The following is an 18,669-nucleotide window of genomic DNA, read 5'->3' as shown; positions in this document are numbered from 1 at the left end:
TTTGTACTGTGTGCCATCTGTCAGTCAGGAATTATTTATTTTATTTGTAATATCCGTATGATTTTGTACTGTGTGCCATCTGTCAGTCAGGAATAATTTATTTTATTTGTAATATCCGTATGATTTTGTACTGTGTGCCATCTGTCAGTCAGGAATTATTTATTTTATTTGTAATTTCCGTATGATTTTGTACTGTGTGCCATCTGTCAGTCAGGAATTATTTATTTTATTTGTCATATCCGTATGATTTTGTACTGTGTGCCATCTGTCAGTCAGGAATAATTTATTTTATTTGTTATATCCGTATGATTTTGTACTTTGTGCCATCTGTCAGTCACGAATTATTTATTTTATTTGTCATATCCGTATGATTTTGTACTTTGTGCCATCTGTCAGTCAGGAATTATTTATTTTATTTGTCATATCCGTATGATTTTGTACTGTGTGCCATCTGTCAGTCAGGAATTATTTATTTTATTTGTTATATCCGTATGATTTTGTACTGTGTGCCATCTGTCAGTCACGAATTATTTATTTTATTTGTCATATCCGTATGATTTTGTACTTTGTGCCATCTGTCAGTCAGGAATTATTTATTTTATTTGTCATATCCGTATGATTTTGTACTGTGTGCCATCTGTCAGTCAGGAATTATTTATTTTATTTGTCATATCCGTATGATTTTGTACTGTGTGCCATCTGTCAGTCAGGAATAATTTATTTTATTTGTAATATCCGTATGATTTTGTACTGTGTGCCATCTGTCGGTCACGAATAATTTATTTTATTTGTTATATCCGTATGATTTTGTACTTTGTGCCATCTGTCAATCACGAATAATTTATTTTATTTGTAATATCCGTATGATTTTGTACTGTGTGCCATCTGTCAGTCAGGAATTATTTATTTTATTTGTTATATCCGTTTGATTTTGTACTTTGTGCCATCTGTCGGTCACGAATTATTTATTTTATTTGTAATATCCGTATGATTTTGTACTGTGTGCCATCTGTCAGTCACGAATTATTTATTTTATTTGTAATATCCGTATGATTTTGTACTTTGTGCCATCTGTCAGTCAGGAATAATTTATTTTATTTGTAATATCCGTATGATTTTGTACTGTGTGCCATCTGTCAGTCACGAATTATTTATTTTATTTGTTATATCCGTATGATTTTGTACTTTGTGCCATCTGTCAGTCAGGAATTATTTATTTTATTTGTCATATCCGTATGATTTTGTACTGTGTGCCATCTGTCAGTCAGGAATAATTTATTTTATTTGTAATATCCGTATGATTTTGTACTGTGTGCCATCTGTCGGTCACGAATTATTTATTATATTTGTTATATACGTATGATTTTGCCCTCATTGATATTTTATCATCATCATATCGAACCGAGCTCGGTGTTTGATATCTGATACCTTATTGCTAAGTTCACACATGAAATTATCATCTGCATTTTGTTTCGTTGACAGGAGAAATATTTTGTAAATGTCACCATTTAAGCAGTTTATCATCACTTTCAATCATTCCCCGTATCACGCGACTTGTATCATTGAGATGAAATGTCGGGTAATTATTTTCTCATATCTCAGCTAGGTTCGCTTTTAAATGTCACATACTCAATCAAACAAATGACCGATTTAAAATATCACCAGAATGAAACGCTTACCGATATCTTCGCACTATACGTGTGTCTATGCAATCATGGCAAGTATACATCACCTTATCTCCATGGTAATATATCTTACTTGTGTGAGAGTTGTGACGACACGGAAGTCGCCGTTAGCGACAGAGGTGAGTGGGGTTTAATGGCACTACTTGGTATTGTATAGGCGAAATCCTAGACAGTTTAGGAGTTGAGTGTCTTAACCAGATGTAGATAATGATCGCCTAGCATGTATTGTTTCTATTTACTGATACTGCAGTGCTTTCCTGTTATTCAACTCCAACTAATAGCTGCATTCTCATTCATGTCACGATACAATCTTAGTAGTCCAAAGTAAGAGGTGCACACTAGTTTGATATAATTTGATGTGTCTCCACCATGGAACAGATTCAATTTTATTTTACACTACAATGTATCATTACGTTAAAATAAAGTCTGTGTCGCTACAACCAGATAGATATATCACACGTTTTATTCCCGAAATTGTTTGGGAAGAAAAAATACAGGTGCTTCAGTTTTTGTTGATAAATGAAACTTGTGTGGTCACTGTTAATGCTACAACTTTACATATTTAGTTTTTCAAAAAGCGTTTGACACCGTTCCACATAAACGTCTGCTGTCCAAAATGAAAGCTTTGGGAATTAATGGTGAAATGGGCGCGTGGATAAGGCGTTTGTATCGGACAGAAAACAACGGGTTGTTTTAAACGGAACAATATCATCCTGGATAACGGCGATAAGCGGAGTACCCCAAAGTAGTGTGCTCGGACCTGATTTTTTTTATATATATTTATCAATGACCTTCCAGAAACAACAAATTCTATAACGAAACTTTTCACGGATGATAACAAAGTGTATGGGACAGCCAACAACATCGATGATTCGGAAAATAAATACTGAACAACACTGAAAACGAGTATATTATGTTGGGGAATAACGAACAAACCACATTAAGTAGTGCCCGAGAAGAAAAGGATTTAAAGGCGAGATCTGATCCAACGCTCAAATTTAGCATACACGTATCAACTTGTGTCAAAAAAACAAATCGACTTCTGGGGATGATTGGGAGAACGTTTGGACCGCTCAGGAAAGATATGTGTCTGCCATTATACTAGAAAATGTACAACGTTCGACTTGTTCGACTTATCCTCATCAAACCGATTACGTAAACTTGGATTACCATTTCTAGAGTTCAGACGTAAAAGAACTGATGTTTTACAAGTATTCAGAATTAATAATGGAATTGAAATAACCAGTTATAGAGGTTGTAGCATGCTTACTGTGCACACACTGGTGACCGTTATATATATTACGGTCATCAAAGATGGATTGCGGCGAAATCGGTAAGTTGCGGTTTTTGGCTGATTTTGATGGTCAAAGTATGATTTTCAGAAACAGCAGGTTAAACTCTTCCTTCATCGAGCAAAAGAAAACCTTCAAAGTCATCTTAAACCATCAAAATCAGCCCAAAACCGAAACTTACCGATTTCGCCGGAATCCATCTTTGATTACTGTAACTTAACCGAGACATACTGCCACATGTATCACAAATGAAAGAACAACAGAATACAATATTTACATTTATTACAATTTACAGCATAGACTTTAAAAAATATACAATATCCAATAGCCATCCACACTCCATATACACTCCCAAAATACTCCCACAATACTCTTTCAGTGAATCACACTTTAAGAAGTATATATTATATATTTATATTACAATACTATATATTACAACAACTTTAGAATTGCACCTATCTAATATAATAATACAACAACACTAATTTATTCCCTCTATATAAAGTTCATGAGCTCCATACCGCTACACTGTACACTGCTGCTTCCACTAATCCCATACACAATGTCAATGATATCCCGGTGTGTTCCCTCTGTCGTTCCATATACTCCTTATACAGATATGGCAAGTCTTACAGTACAGCGCCTGATGTCAGACCGGCACGGTCTGACATCAGGCGCTGTACTGTAAGACCGTATCCAGGACTAACAACAGACTGTACATGTATTTATACATGTGTAATACAATTTAGTTCTCGAGCGCTCCTAAAGGTATAGGGTCGTGTACCAATCATCAACGACCTAGTACGAATAATCTCACTGCCGCAACACACAGCTGGGCCTCCATAGGGTATAATATATCGTACAAGTAGTCACCATAATTCCTGTAAGGGTCTCAATCCCTCACCAGGAGTCATCTCACCAGGCATCAACACCAAATGTCATATTTCTGGGTAGTTGTGTAGTATGGGGAACACCATATGTATATGGCTGTTCAGGCTCCATATAGTTCACATACAGGTGGTTAGCGTCACAGGGACTTGTAACGTAGGTTGTGAGAAAGTATGTTGTGTATACATGTGTACTAGGCCTATATACTATATAAAAGGACAAGGGAACCAACGGCTCGCTTGGAAGAGGTACACCTGCCTCTACAAAAGTCGCCGGTATTCCGTCAAACATGGATAAATATGTATATATTTAATACTAATGTATTCTTAAATAAATTTTCGATACGGAAAACACAACTTCAGACACGAAATAATATATTAACATACCTTTATTTCACTATGAGCGCGGAAAATGCAGTCAGATTCCCTCACTGTCGTTTTGCTTGTCCACTGAAATCTAGGTCAAAGGCACTCATATTCCCTTGTAACAAATTTTGTGTGCATTCATTTCACTTTCTGGTGATATTTTCCCATTGCAAATACAAATAGGCTATCTCCGATAAGTCTTTCATTAATCCAATCCAACAACCGTTGGTTCCCTTGTCCTTTTATATAGTATATAGGCCTAGTACACATGTATACACAACAGACTTTCTCACAACCTACGTTACAAGTCCCTGTGGTTAGCGTACGTATGTGTAGATGATATGGCGTAGACATGGGCATGGAGCTACAATATATAATTAATAAAACCTATCAGAATACTAACTAACTTTAATATAGTATAATTATACTAGAATAAATACAGGTATTGTATACCAAACACGGCAATACACACCATCGCTCTCTACGTCGCATACGCGTACCTGTTAGCTACTGTCAACAAAACATCATGCACGAGCTTATACACCTTTACGCCCACGGTCGTTCATATACACGACATAAACAGGTAAATAAAACATATATTGACTTACCGTCACGCTCCTTATGACTTTAAGGAATACAAAATACCTCCTAATCCATCAAGATGTCTGCCGTATTGCCCATGCTAAGCTTACCTTTCTGCCTCACGCATGCGTAGTTTCTATTATGAAGTTACGCGTGAGAAATGGCGCGTAATTTAAATGTGCTAACAACTATACTTACCAAATACTTAACTAGACATATGTACACGTCTCGAGGCGGTATGTGACATATGCCCTGGCATTGAGAAATAAAATTGGGTATCAATTTTTATTTCCCCACACATCACATACGCCAAAGACTCATATACAGCTAATAGCTATCCTATAAGTAGGATTAACACCAATGACCAACTTACAGTCTACTCAAACAATCGGCCCCAACGTTTTCTCTTCCTCGGATCGCTCTGATGGTGAACCTGTGTGGTTGTAACACCAACGCCCACCTCATGAGACGAGAATTGGTTCCCTTCAGTTTGTTGAGATACAGGGGTGGCTGGTGGTCTGTCTCAAGAACAAAATGTCGTCCATAGAGATATCTTTGGAACTTCAGCACTCCCCAAACAACAGCTAAGCACTCCTTTTCCACTACTGCGTAGGCGGTCTCTGCCCCTTTGAGTTTCCGACTGGCGTAAGCAACTGGAAGACGATCTCCAGCCTCTTCCTGAAGAAGCACTGCCCCAATGCCATAATCAGAAGCATCAGTCTGTAGGATAAATTCCTCTTCTAAACTTGGCAATTTCAGAATAGGAATTGAAGATAAAACTTTCTTCAACGTCTCGAACGCTGTCACTTGTGCTTCGCCCCAAACAATCTTGTGCGGTTGGCCTTTCCTTGTCAGGTCGGTCAATGGTTCGGATATCGCTACGAAATCCGGTATAAGTTTCCGATAATATCCAGCCATCCCTAAGAACGAACGTACCTGCTTCGCGGAACGCTAAGTATAGCCTTCACCTTGTCTAGGTTTGGTAAAAGACGCTGGTCTCCCACAATGTGGCCTAGGCATTCCAGACTTCCATAACCCAAGGCACATTTAGAAGGTCTTGCTGTGAGATTAGCTTTCCGTAGACGAGTGAACAAATCCCTCAAAACACGTATATGGTCGTTCCAGTTCCTAGAGTAGATGAGAATATCATCAATGAAACTTTCAATGCCGTCCATACCTCGCAGGAGTTTCCTTATAATGCGACAAAATGTTGCCGGAGCGTTTACAAGTCCAAATGGCATCACTGAAAACTGGAATAGTCCGAATGGCGTAGTGAAAGCTGTTTTCTCCTGTGCGGACTTTGACATCGGCACCTGCCAGTACCCTTTGCTTAAATCTAGACGTGAAAAGTATTTGTGTCCAGACAGCCTTGCGAAAATATCATCTGCAATAGGCATCGGCTCTGCGTCAAAAATTGTGACGCGGTTGAGTTGGCGGAATTCGATACAGAAACGGCTGGTTCCGTCTTTTTTTCCGTACAATCACTACGGGCGCCGCGTACGGAGACTGACGGCTCGATGACACCCATTCGTAACATCTTATCTAGTTCTTCTTTAATTGTGTTCTTCATACTGTATGGAATACTATGACTCTTCACTCTGACAGGTTCACATGTTGTTGTCTTTATGTCATGTTTCCCTAGGTTTGTCTTTCCTGGAACATCAGTGAGTACATCTTCAAATTCCGCTAAAATATTCCTGATATCCGTTGTCTGATCTGAGGTCAGTAACTCTGATACTGCGACGTCATCTATCGACTCTGTTCTCGTCGGTGGCGGAATAGTGATGATATTCCCAGGAGGAAAATCATCATCTTCACTTTCGTCCTCCTCTGTTACCATGGCATTACATACCACTGACAGTACTCCAAAATCTTGTCCCACCATCACCTGACATCTCCGCTCAACATACAACTTCAAAAGGTTGGCGTGTAACGTCTTCTTCTTCCCTTCAACATTCACCCTGTAATCCATTGAACCCCTCTTTTCCTCAATCATGTATGGTCCTCTCCACTGCATCAAGAGTTTGTTCCTTTTGGTTGGTAGAAGTAATAATACATTGTCTCCAGGTTTCATGTCACGAGCTTTTGCTGTCCTGTTGTAGTACTTTGCTTGGCGTGACCTTGCTGATCGAAGTTGCTCTTGTGCCAACTTAAAAGTCTCTTCTAACCTATCCTTTAGGTCCACCACGTACTGGTATGTGGTCTTTGTATCTGGGTCTGGAACTTCCTTCGTCCAAAGTTCCCGGAGAATCATCATCGGTCCTCTGACCGTTCTCCCGTAGAGCAACTCAAAGGGCGAATAGCCAAGGCTTTCTTGGGGTACTTCACGATAGGCGAATAAAAGCGCACTAAGGTACTTGTCCCAGTCTCGCGGACGTTCAGCACACATCTTACGTAACATCGCTTTAAGTGTCCCATTGAATCGCTCTACTAAGCCGTTGCACATAGGGTGGTAAGGAGTTGTCGATAACTGGCGTATTGACAATAATCTGCTGACCTCTTGCATCAGTTCCGAGGTAAACTGAGTTCCACAATCTGTCAGTACTTCAAGTGGAATTCCAACACAACTATAAACATCTACCAGGGCCTCAGCCACATGCTCAGACTCGATTCCTTTTAAGGCGACGGCTTCCGGGTACCGGGTCGCATAATCTACTATAGTAAGTATATAGCGATTTCCTCGATCAGTAACCGGTTGTAACGGTCCCACCAAGTCTATGGCAACACGCTGGAATGGGGTATCTATAAGTGGCATTTGTCCAAGAGGTACCTTGCTAATCCTACCTTTGGGAATAGTCCTCTGGCACACATCACAGGACCTACAGAACCTAGTAACGTCTGATGCCATACCCGGCCAAAAGAACTCGGTGCGGATCCTATCCATAGTCTTCTTAGCTCCCAAATGTCCAGCCATCATGGTATCATGAGCGAGTCGCAAAACTGTAGACCGCAACTTCTCAGGTATCACCAACTGCTTGAAAACCCGTCCTCCTTCAACACCTGGACTATGAAACTCTCTGTAAAGCAACCCTCGTAAAATATATACATAAAATCTAGACGACCCACCATCTGTTCCTCCCTTGACACTACTTTCCTTAGCGAAATGCCAGTACTTCGACAGCGACCCATCAGTCATCTGTGTCTCTTTAATCTCATCTGGGCTTCCGATATCCTGCATCACTTTTGGCAGCTTCAAAGGACGATATTGCTGACCATCTCTCTTCACTTGCGCTCTTGTCTGTACAGCTTGTACGACTTCTTTTGGTTTCCAGTCCTTATCTGGTCCATTAGCATGTCTTACCCCTGGCATATTCCCCAGTATTACATCATACACGGGATTATCCATACACCAAGCACATAAACTTCCGACAAAGTATGGCGAGTCTACAAACACCTTTGCAATGGGCACCACCACTTTATCACCATTCGCCACGACACAGGTGTGTCTCACCTGTCAAATCCTCATCAGCCACCAGACTTCTACGAATAACTGCTCCTGAACATCCAGTGTCCCTAAGCACCATCACAGAGTGATTCCCAATGCGTCCCTTTATCACCGGCATACCACAGCTTATATGACGGTCACATGATGTTGACAATATATTCGTCCCTGATGCCTCTGGTTTCACTTCCTTCCCTACCTTCTCCATATCACAATCTCCAGTAGGCTTGACAATAACCTTTTTACCTCTGGCCGAAATACACTGAACCTGGCCTTTCTTCGGCTTCTTAGGACAGTTATACGACAAGTGGTCAGTTTTATTACATATAAAGCAATGCTTCCCTGATCCTGACCGTTTGGACCTAGAACTGTACTCGGTCGATGACTGCTTAATAACTTGGCTGTCTCCGCACTTACCATTTACCCCATTGAACTGCTTCTTATGTCCATCATGACGAAACTTTAGTAGATTTGCCGTATTCCCTCTAGCATCTGCGAACTGATCCGCCAATTTAGCCATCTCGGTAATCGTTGCTGGAATACGCTCCTTCAGGAACAATGTCAGTTCGTTGCCACAAGCTTGGATAAACTGGTCTCGAATTATCAAGTCTTTTACACCCTCAAACGTTTTCGGTGAATTCTCCATCTCCAACCATCTCAAGAAATAACTATCTAACCTTACGGCAAACTGCACAAAAGTCTCACCAGCTTCTGGTCGGCCCGTCTTAAACTTCTTCCTAAATCCTTGCTCAGTTGTCTCAAATCTTTTTAACAAAGCATCCTTCAATACGGAATAATCCAGACTCTGATCTACTGGTAGTCGGCTAAACACATCCAATGCCCTTCCTTTAAGCAATACACTCAAATTTGATGCCCAATACAAAATATACAATATCCAATAGCCATCCACACTCCATATACACTCCCAAAATACTCCCACAATACTCTTTCAGTGAATCACACTTTAAGAAGTATATATTATATATTTATATTACAATACTATATATTACAACAACTTTAGAATTGCACCTATCTAATATAATAATACAACAACACTAATTTATTCCCTCTATATAAAGTTCATGAGCTCCATACCGCTACACTGTACACTGCTGCTTCCACTAATCCCATACACAATGTCAATGATATCCCGGTGTGTTCCCTCTGTCGTTCCATATACTCCATATACAGATATGGCCAGTTGTGCCTGACATCAGGCGCTGTACTGTAAGACCGTATCCAGGACTAACAACAGACTGTACATGTATTTATACATGTGTAATACAATTTAGTTCTCGAGCGCTCCTAAAGGTATAGGGTCGTGTACCAATCATCAACGACCTAGTACGAATAATCTCACTGCCGCAACACACAGCTGGGCCTCCATAGGGTATAATATATCGTACAAGTAGTCACCATAATTCCTGTAAGGGTCTCAATCCCTCACCAGGAGTCATCTCACCAGGCATCAACACCAAATGTCATATTTCTGGGTAGTTGTGTAGTATGGGGAACACCATATGTATATGGCTGTTCAGGCTCCATATAGTTCACATACAGGTGGTTAGCGTCACAGGGACTTGTAACGTAGTTTGTGAGAAAGTATGTTGTGTATACATGTGTACTAGGCCTATATACTATATAAAAGGACAAGGGAACCAACGGCTCGCTTGGAAGAGGTACACCTGCCTCTACAAAAGTCGCCGGTATTGCGTCAAACATGGATAAATATGTATATATTTAATACTAATGTATTCTTAAATAAATTTTCGATACGGAAAACACAACTTCAGACACGAAATAATATATTAACATACCTTTATTTCACTATGAACGCGGAAAATGCAGTCAGATTTCCTCACTGTCGTTTTGCTTGTCCACTGAAATCTAGGTTAAACACGTTTGAGTGGATATTGTGTACCCCATACCCGGACCCGAACTGGAAACCCCATATACACAGTGCCTGTATACTAAAAGCTACAATATTAATGTGGTAACGGTAAAGTAAAACATTAGAGTCTCGACTTATGTTAGATTCTTCAATTAATGATACGTGTATTTCAAATAAAGGTACTTTTAAGAACCTTAACCATAAAACTTAATTTATACAAAGTCTGGGTACAGAATTCCAGTGCAGTATCGGGTAAGGGCGGGTACACTAAAAAGGTACCCATCATCAATTACAATATGGCGGATTATACGAACAAGAGTCGAGTGCTGGATAAAAAAAGTGTGATTCCTCGCTTAGTTGTTGGATTGGATTAATGAAAGAGTTATCGGAGATAGCCTATTTGTATTTGCAATGGGAAAATATCACCAGAAAGTGAAATGAATGCATACAAAATTTGTTACAAGGGAATATGAGTGCCTTTGACCTAGATTTCACTGGACAGGCATAACGACAGTGAGGAAATCTGACTGCATTTTCCGCGTTCATAGTGAAATAAAGGTATGTTAATATATTATTTCGTGTCTGAAGTTGTGTTTTCCGTATCGAAAATTTATTTAAGAATATATTAGTATTAAATATATACATATTTATCCATGTTTGACGGAATACCGGCGACTTTTGTAGAGGCAGGTGTACCTCTTCCAAGCGAGCCGTTGGTTCCCTTGTTCTTTTATATAGTATATAGGCCTAGTACACATGTATAGACAACAGACTTTCTCACAACCTACGTTACAAGTCCCTGTGGTTAGCGTACGTATGTGTAGATGATATGGCGTAGACATGGGCATGGAGCTACAATATATAATTAATAAAACCTATCAGAATACTAACTAACTTTAATATAGTATAATTATACTAGAATAAATACAGGTATTGAATACCAAACACGGCAATACACATCATCGCTCTCTACGTCGCATACGCGTACCTGTTAGCTACTGTCAACAAAACATCATGCACGAGCTTATACACCTTTACGCCCACGGTCGTTCTTATACACGACATAAACAGGTAAATAAAACATATATTGACTTACCGTGACTGTATTTCACGCTCCTTATGACTTTATGGAATACAAATACCTCCTAATCCATCAAGATGTCTGCCGTATTGCCCATGCTAATCTTACCTTTCTGCCTCACGCATGCGTAGTTTCTATTATGAAGTTACGCGTGAGAAATGGCGCGTAATTTAAATGTGCTAACAACTATACTGACCAAATACTTAACTAAACATATGTACACGTCTCGAGGCGGTATGTGACAATTACCCTAATATATAATACGGTCACCAGTGTGTGCACAGTGATGCTGTCCAAAAGGGACCATTACAGAACAAGGGGACAGATACAAGATTACTGAAACCTCACATGAGACTTAACATTCGGAAACATTCATTTACAATAAGAGTAATCAGTGACTGGAACTCCTTCCCTTCGGAAATTGTGAATGCCAAGTCATTTAAAAAATTCAAGATCCCCATAAACAAGTATTGGAAGAACTGTGACATTAAGTTTTAACTTAGCTACTATTGAAGACATTACTATAAGCAGGTTAGAGAACCAAGGACATACCGTTATATGTTATAAATGATGTGTAGTACTGAATGTGTTCAAGATTTTATTAGTTCAAGTTTTTTGGTTTTTTTTTTGAATGAGTATTGCGCAATTATAATTATATACAGACAATATATTAAGGAGGTTAAGAAGCATTGCCTAATATAGACCGAAATCGGGTATATATCGGGTATATAACAGCATCTTTACCATTACGTAACGATATACATGTTTCTAGCAAACAATGGGGGCTGGCAATCACTCATGACCCTAGTTAAAATATTACGGCTTGTAAAGGTTATTGCATGGCTTTCGAGTAATAAGTCCCGAGTGACGAGAAATCATGCAATAACTGACTTACTGCATGCTCGAACAAAAAGACAGGTTGATTAAAAACCCACACTTTTCCATCCCTATACTTTCCCATTGTTCTGTGTTTTGATTTATCTGTACCTATTATGCTTGTGAGTACTTTTCAGTATTAGGGGTTCTTTGCTCAATGTTAATACATCGGTTTGTCATTATCCATCGTAAAGAGCACAAGGAAATTTGCCATGTGAAGAGATAAAAAATTTGATTTTCAGAAATACTGCATCAAAAATGTTTTAAGAGGATATGTATAGTATGAAACAATTGGATTATTATTAAGCTCTGTTCAGCAATTGCAAGAAAAATAAGTAAATGAGAAAAGAACTTGTCGGAAACTTTAAATGTAAGTAAATTTTATATAAAATTAATTCCATCTGTGCTTTTAATTGATAAAATGCATATATATAAAGGTTCCTGAAGTGTTAAAACTTCCTTACAATACGAAGTCGCTATCGTATAATACTTGAATTAATTGAAAGAATCATTAATGGAGTTTTTTGATGTGCATTTAAATAAATGTGATTTTCTTATGGCATTGCATTTTTAAAAATCTTGTCAGCATTAGTTAAAGGGACGATTCACTCAGGCTAATTCTTTTACATAACCAAGAAGCAAAATATGGCTTAAATGTCTTGTTCTACATTTCTTACGAAACATATAACATAAACTATTGACAAAATCCAAGTCATTGTTTAGTATTTCAATTGATACCGTTGTAATTACAAATCGTTGATCAATACGATTAAGCAGGTACAATATGTACGCTGTACCCATATCCGAGTCAAAGTCACGCACGTTAAACAAATGAACTACATAACCACTGTGGAGGTGATAAAATGATAAAATGATTTTTAGGCAATACAATACCCCTAATAGGGTAAACACACTACTGTATGAGTGATTTGAGCAGTTCTAGACAAAAGTTGCATTACTCTACGAGCAAGGGACAGGGTTCGGCATACAAGATGTTCGACCACAATGTGTAATGGCGGACAGCGAGCGAGTTTGAACATTTCACACGCTTTTCACCACCATGGGCTTTTCTGGCATATCACAGTAAAACTGACTGATCTAATTTCCGTTAGAACTGGGTTATGTACAAATCTTAATGTTCTTTTAGACCGAATTGTCCCTTTAATAATAACAATAATTGTAATAATTGTCTTTAAATAAATCGATAACACTTTGAGTCAGAGACTCGTCTTCCAAGTGGTCGACATAAAATTATACAATATTTACGACAAAAACATTGATTAATCATTAGAACAAGATGAGGAACAAAGTGAGTAAGTAAAGGTTATTGCATGGCTTTCGAGTAATAAGGGATTTATTACTCCCGAGCAAAGCGAGGGGGTTATAAGTCCCGAGTGACGAGAAATCATGCAATAACTGACTTAATGCATGATTCTTAACATCGAACAAAAAGACAGGTTGATTGAAAAATACACACTTTTCCAATATACCCCCACTCTCCCATTGTTCTCAGATTTGATTTACCTGTTATGCTTGCGAGTACTTTTCAGTATGAGAGGTTCTTTGCTCAAGGTGAATACATCAGTTTGTCGTTGTCTATCGTAAGAAGCACAAGGAGTTTAGCCATATGTAGAGATAAAAACTTTGATTCTGCAAAATGCTGCATCAATGTGGTTTTATGAGATATGTACAGTATCAAAAAATTGGATTATTATCAAGCTCTGTTCAGCAATTGTAAGAAAAATAAGCAAATGAAAAAAAAAATTGTCGGAAACGTTCAATGTAAGTAAATTTTATTAAAAATTAATTCCGTTTGTGCTTTCAATGGATAAAATGCATATATATATTAATACCAATGCATATAAAGGTTCATGAGGAGTTAAAACTTTTCCCTACAATACGAAGTTGCTATCATATAATAATTAATTGAAATAATAATTAATGAAGCTTTTTGATGTACATTTAAATAGATGTGATTTTCTTATTGCATTATATTTTTAAAAAATCTTGTCAACATTGGTTAGATGGTCTATTGATTAATCTTATCATTAAAACAAGGATAGTAATGGTTATCCCCACTCTCTTACAGCATTTGTTACCATGGTTGACTGCACACATGTCCAGCTCCTTTTATGATCATGTAATAATCCTGATTGGCCATGAATGGAGGATTGAGCCCCTTTCATGGTCAGGTAATCCTTATTGGCCATGAAAGGGGGTTATTTCGGAGTCAGCTGTGGTAGCAAGACATTTATTGGCCACACTTTTCCTTTGTGAGAGGTTGAAAGTATGCAGTAATGATTATCTCCCCTCTCTTACAACATTTGTTACCATGGTCGACTGCACACATGTTCAGTCCCTTTGATCCTGATTGCATGGCCATGAATGGGGGATTCAGACCCGTTCATGGTCAAGTAATTCTGATTGGCCATGAAAGGGGGATATTGTGGACTCAACTGTGGTAGCAAGACAAATATTGTCCATTTAATTTCTTTGTGAGAGGTTAGAAGTATGCAGCAACAGGAATAGTAGAATTTAAACAGCAGTTCCACCATTCAAAATGTTGCTTGCCAGATATGAAATGGGGAAGTCGTTCGGTCATTAGAACAATGTCTACATATATTCATTATTTATCTATTTTAAGCTTGATTTGTTATGGGACAAATATGGAGAGATCAGAGGTCAATTGGCAGTGCTGGAATCACAAGGGATATCGGACAGACAAAAGGTGAGAACGCTTCACCCTGGTATCGTTATTGTAGCTTCTTTAAGTACGCTATTGATTGCTCTATATTTTCTTTGATATTACTGCATATCGGCCTAGTTGCTCTTTACACAGTGTTCATAATCTCATTTGAAATTTTGGCTTTAGTCAAACTAAATTATACATACATGTAATTAGTATTGTTGAACTAAACCTTCACCGCTTCGATGAGACGAAGTCTGATTGCAGGATGAAACAATGGAGTTCTGCATGCACAAACTTATATGTGTTGAAGTATTTATATTTTGATACGTGATGTATATGTCAATAACTCTGTTTAACATAATAAAATAATCACATTTTTCTTACTGTCAGATCGAAGACATTCATCAGTTACTAACAGCGATACAGGGATATGTAGAAGACGCACAAAGGGAGATAACGCAGATAGCAGACGACCTGAGGAGTATTATGACAACAGATAAAGCACAAGACGACGGCGCAGACGTAAATATAGTAAATAATACATTTATAGTTAATTGTATTATATCTTGTATTTCTACAATTTAAAATATACTTGCATTTAAACATTCATTACATACATTTTTGTTTTAAAAGCGAAATTCATGTTTCTTTCCTTATGCGAACTTCAAGTGTTAAAAGTACGAAAAAAGAAAGATTTTTTTTAATTTCTGAAATAGATAAAATACGTAAAACGGTAAAGCCCAATATGCAGTTGATCCCAGCACATACTATCTGAGCATTTATTCTTCCTTTATTTCTGAAGACAGTATTTGGTATTCTATACTCGTTATCAAATGTGTATAATGGTAATATTAAATGTTTGATCTCCACAGACGTCAGAGGGCTGGAAGGAATTCACATTTACCTTAATGAGGGGCGCCGTTAGGATAAATATGTCATACGTAGTGTTCAGTGTAGACGTAGATACCACAACTCAGTTTTCCTACATCTGGTTTGAGAATGGTATTCCTATCCTAGGTATGGCTTTTATTTTTGTAAGTCTGTTTCGGGAATTATAGAGTAAAGATTATTAGAAAATTAGTTGCTTTATTTACGCCAATGTTTAGATGTATTTTCGACATTGGTCTATCTTATTTCTGTCCAATACCTGTGAATTGCCTCTGTCAAATTATTAAGGTTGGTAGGGTCTTAGTGCAACAGTTGCCAGGTACCGATAAACAGGGACATGATCTTTGTTATTCGAAACATTGGCAATTTATTTAAATGTAATATTCATACCGTATGATAGTGTGTGTTTCCCTTTCAGATGACGATTTCTTTACGCGTGTTCAGTCCGTAGCAGGGAGTGTTCACACTTTGGAACTTCAGAGTAACCAGTCATCCACGATCTGGAATGGAAGCAAAGTCGTTTCCCTTCAAATACAAAACCACTTCAATGCTATGTTACTTCAGTTCAGTGAGGCCGAACACAGTGCCGATCATGAATATGGCCACCTTCTTTATTACAGAGTCGGAACATTACATACACAAAATGGCGTTTCCTCGGGTGATGTTGATTTGCGATCTAAATTACTTCTCAACAGAGAGCTGAGGCCATCTTTGGGTTTTCTTGGGGTTAATGGAAGTGACGCTCCCTATGATCCTGTATCGGTCGGGAGTGTGTTTGGGTCCAATGGAGAACCAATAGGACATGGAGACATACTCAACATCACCGGTAATTCTACGGATGGACACATTTATACGATCACCTACGACCTTCTCACAACGGCTCATGCTAACGGAGGTATACTCTGTTACACTGTCACCATCACAAAGTTTGATGACGTTTTCAACAGTGTCAAGTACGTCATTTATGATACTGATGTATTTCAACAGAACGATGCTACGTTACCAAAGGGCTCGATGGCTTATCTCAAAGACTTATTTCCCAGAGAATTTAAACTTAGCGTTGGAGAGAGTAACTTATTGTACTGTTCGGCAATGGGCAACCCACGGCCTAGACTGTCTATCCTACAGCTAAATACAGACGGCCGTGAGACTGTCACTAGGTACCGCTCAGATGTATATAACATGGAGTATATATCAACTGTCATGCTGGTTATAAAACCCACCAAACCAGAAATAGCCAATGTAAGCTTCGTATGTGCAGCAACTTCCGGCAGCATCGAACGAAGACTTTCTCTGCCAACACGAATAGTAGTTCCACCAAAATTTCTCAGATTCGAGGTTCTCAGGGGAATGGATGAAAATGTTGGTATAATTAGTAATTTTATTTTTCAAAGCATAATTGTTTTTTTACACTCCTCGAATAGTAACCGACTGGCAGCAGCCATGCATCGAACAACTCGTCACAACTATGAAACAGTATTAACAATTGTTCTGATTGACTTATGGAGCTATATGAACCATGGCGCTATTATGTCACTATATATTGTTTCAGCATGTTTTTTGTTGTTGTAAACTATGGAAACTATGTAAATTATGAAATCATTGACCAACACATGCTAAGCCCAAGACTATTTGTGACTAATTGTAACCGACGACGGCGTGTACCTCTCTTCATATTTTGATCAAGATGTAATTTTAATTCGAATTATATTCTAATTGATTAAGATATGTCAATGGGAATGAGTACTTAGGTGTTTCCAATACTATTCCAAACCCTTGTCAACTATCAATATTGTATTTTGTTGTATATGGTCATTTGGAAAATATCTTTAGATAAAAAAAATCATTTTAAGTCTGTACTTCAAACTACTATGTTATGACTAATCCTTTTCCTGTAAATGATTTATGTGAGGACATTCTCATTTGTCTTTTATTACAGGTTATAGTGCGTTTGTTCGTTGAACACTCCGGCCTGCCAAAACCTTTCGTCAGCTGTCGGGAAAATGACGAATGGGGAGACTTTATCTGGGGCAAAAGTCCTATGTACTCGGCAAACGAGACTTCAACAAGAACAGGCTACATCGTAACCTTCAGCGTCAACATGGCGGCTACCACTCATCCACCCACAAAATTTGTCTGTCGAGTGGTCAATGTGGATGGAATGGACAGGATTATTGTACCGATCCATATGTGATTCACAACGAACTTCATCTATAAAGTGTTTTGTTAAATTAGACTGTGACATTGGGTCAAGTGATCATATTGCACTAACTGTTAAAGGTAGCGCTATATTATGCATTTATGGCCCCGGTGACAGTGTGATATGAAGGTTTATTTACCCAAAGGTGTGATATTTCCCGAGGGCTTGCTCGAGAGAAACATTGCAGCTAACGGTAAATAAACATTCATATCACACTGCCACCGGGGACATAAATTGTTTACAATACCGAAAATTCACAGAGTAAAAAATGTCGTTTGACGCTTCGTCCGTCATTGTTGTACAGTCGGAAGGAGAGATAACTCCGTGTGAAAGACGGGCGGTCACCATAGGGGTACGCGCCACAGGGAAATAGAATGTTTTATAGGTCTCTCAGTGATCTCCATAGATTGTACTTCCCGGATAATATGTGCTGTGATTCCATGTAACCAAACGAATATATATATATAATTGGTGTGTTGATGCCGTCATCAAACTGTAGTAAAACCGATTACATCAATGCTCTCGAAACGCTAGAATGTCGCTACGACAAATACACAAATGACGGTACCGTACTCATAATAGGAGATTTCAACGCCCACGTCAGTAAAGATTTTGGGACAAAAAACCATAAAAGTGCAAACGGAAAAGGAATTTTATTACAATCATTCATACAACAAAGACAACTGTGTTCAATAAATAGTCAAACTTGGTCTTTCGGACCTGATTACACATATATGACAAAAAATGGAATTTATAGAACATTTATCGACCACGCCTTGTTTCCAAAGTA

General features: G+C 38.3%; 1 protein-coding gene across 1 annotated transcript; it reads left to right on the top strand.

The window, feature by feature from the left end:
- The first annotated feature begins 1,710 nt into the window (after positions 1-1,710).
- Positions 1,711-17,876, top strand: LOC138306537 (uncharacterized). The gene is made up of 6 exons (XM_069246989.1): positions 1,711-1,804; positions 14,747-14,830; positions 15,182-15,322; positions 15,664-15,808; positions 16,098-17,041; positions 17,619-17,876. The coding sequence occupies exons 1-6, from the start codon at positions 1,715-1,717 to the stop codon at positions 17,871-17,873; spliced, it is 1,659 nt and encodes a 552-aa protein (XP_069103090.1). The 5' UTR covers positions 1,711-1,714; the 3' UTR covers positions 17,874-17,876.
- The last annotated feature ends 793 nt before the right edge of the window (positions 17,877-18,669 follow it).

Source organism: Argopecten irradians, chromosome 1 (assembly GCF_041381155.1).
Source record: "Argopecten irradians isolate NY chromosome 1, Ai_NY, whole genome shotgun sequence".
NCBI classification, from domain to species: domain Eukaryota; kingdom Metazoa; phylum Mollusca; class Bivalvia; order Pectinida; family Pectinidae; genus Argopecten; species Argopecten irradians.
Note: the sequence above shows the minus strand (reverse complement) of the source record. Positions and strands in the feature narration are given on the sequence as shown.

What these genes read in the sequence shown, in the direction of transcription:
- LOC138306537 (XM_069246989.1), top strand. Translation starts at nt 1,715, where the DNA reads ATGGCAAGTATACATCACCTTATCTCCATGGTAATATATCTTACTTGT. An exon ending in GAATGGTATTCCTATCCTAG is followed by an intron (nt 15,809 to 16,097) that starts GTATGGCTTTTA and finishes TTTCCCTTTCAG; the next exon opens with ATGACGATTTCTTTACGCGT. An exon ending in TCAGGGGAATGGATGAAAAT is followed by an intron (nt 17,042 to 17,618) that starts GTTGGTATAATT and finishes CTTTTATTACAG; the next exon opens with GTTATAGTGCGTTTGTTCGT.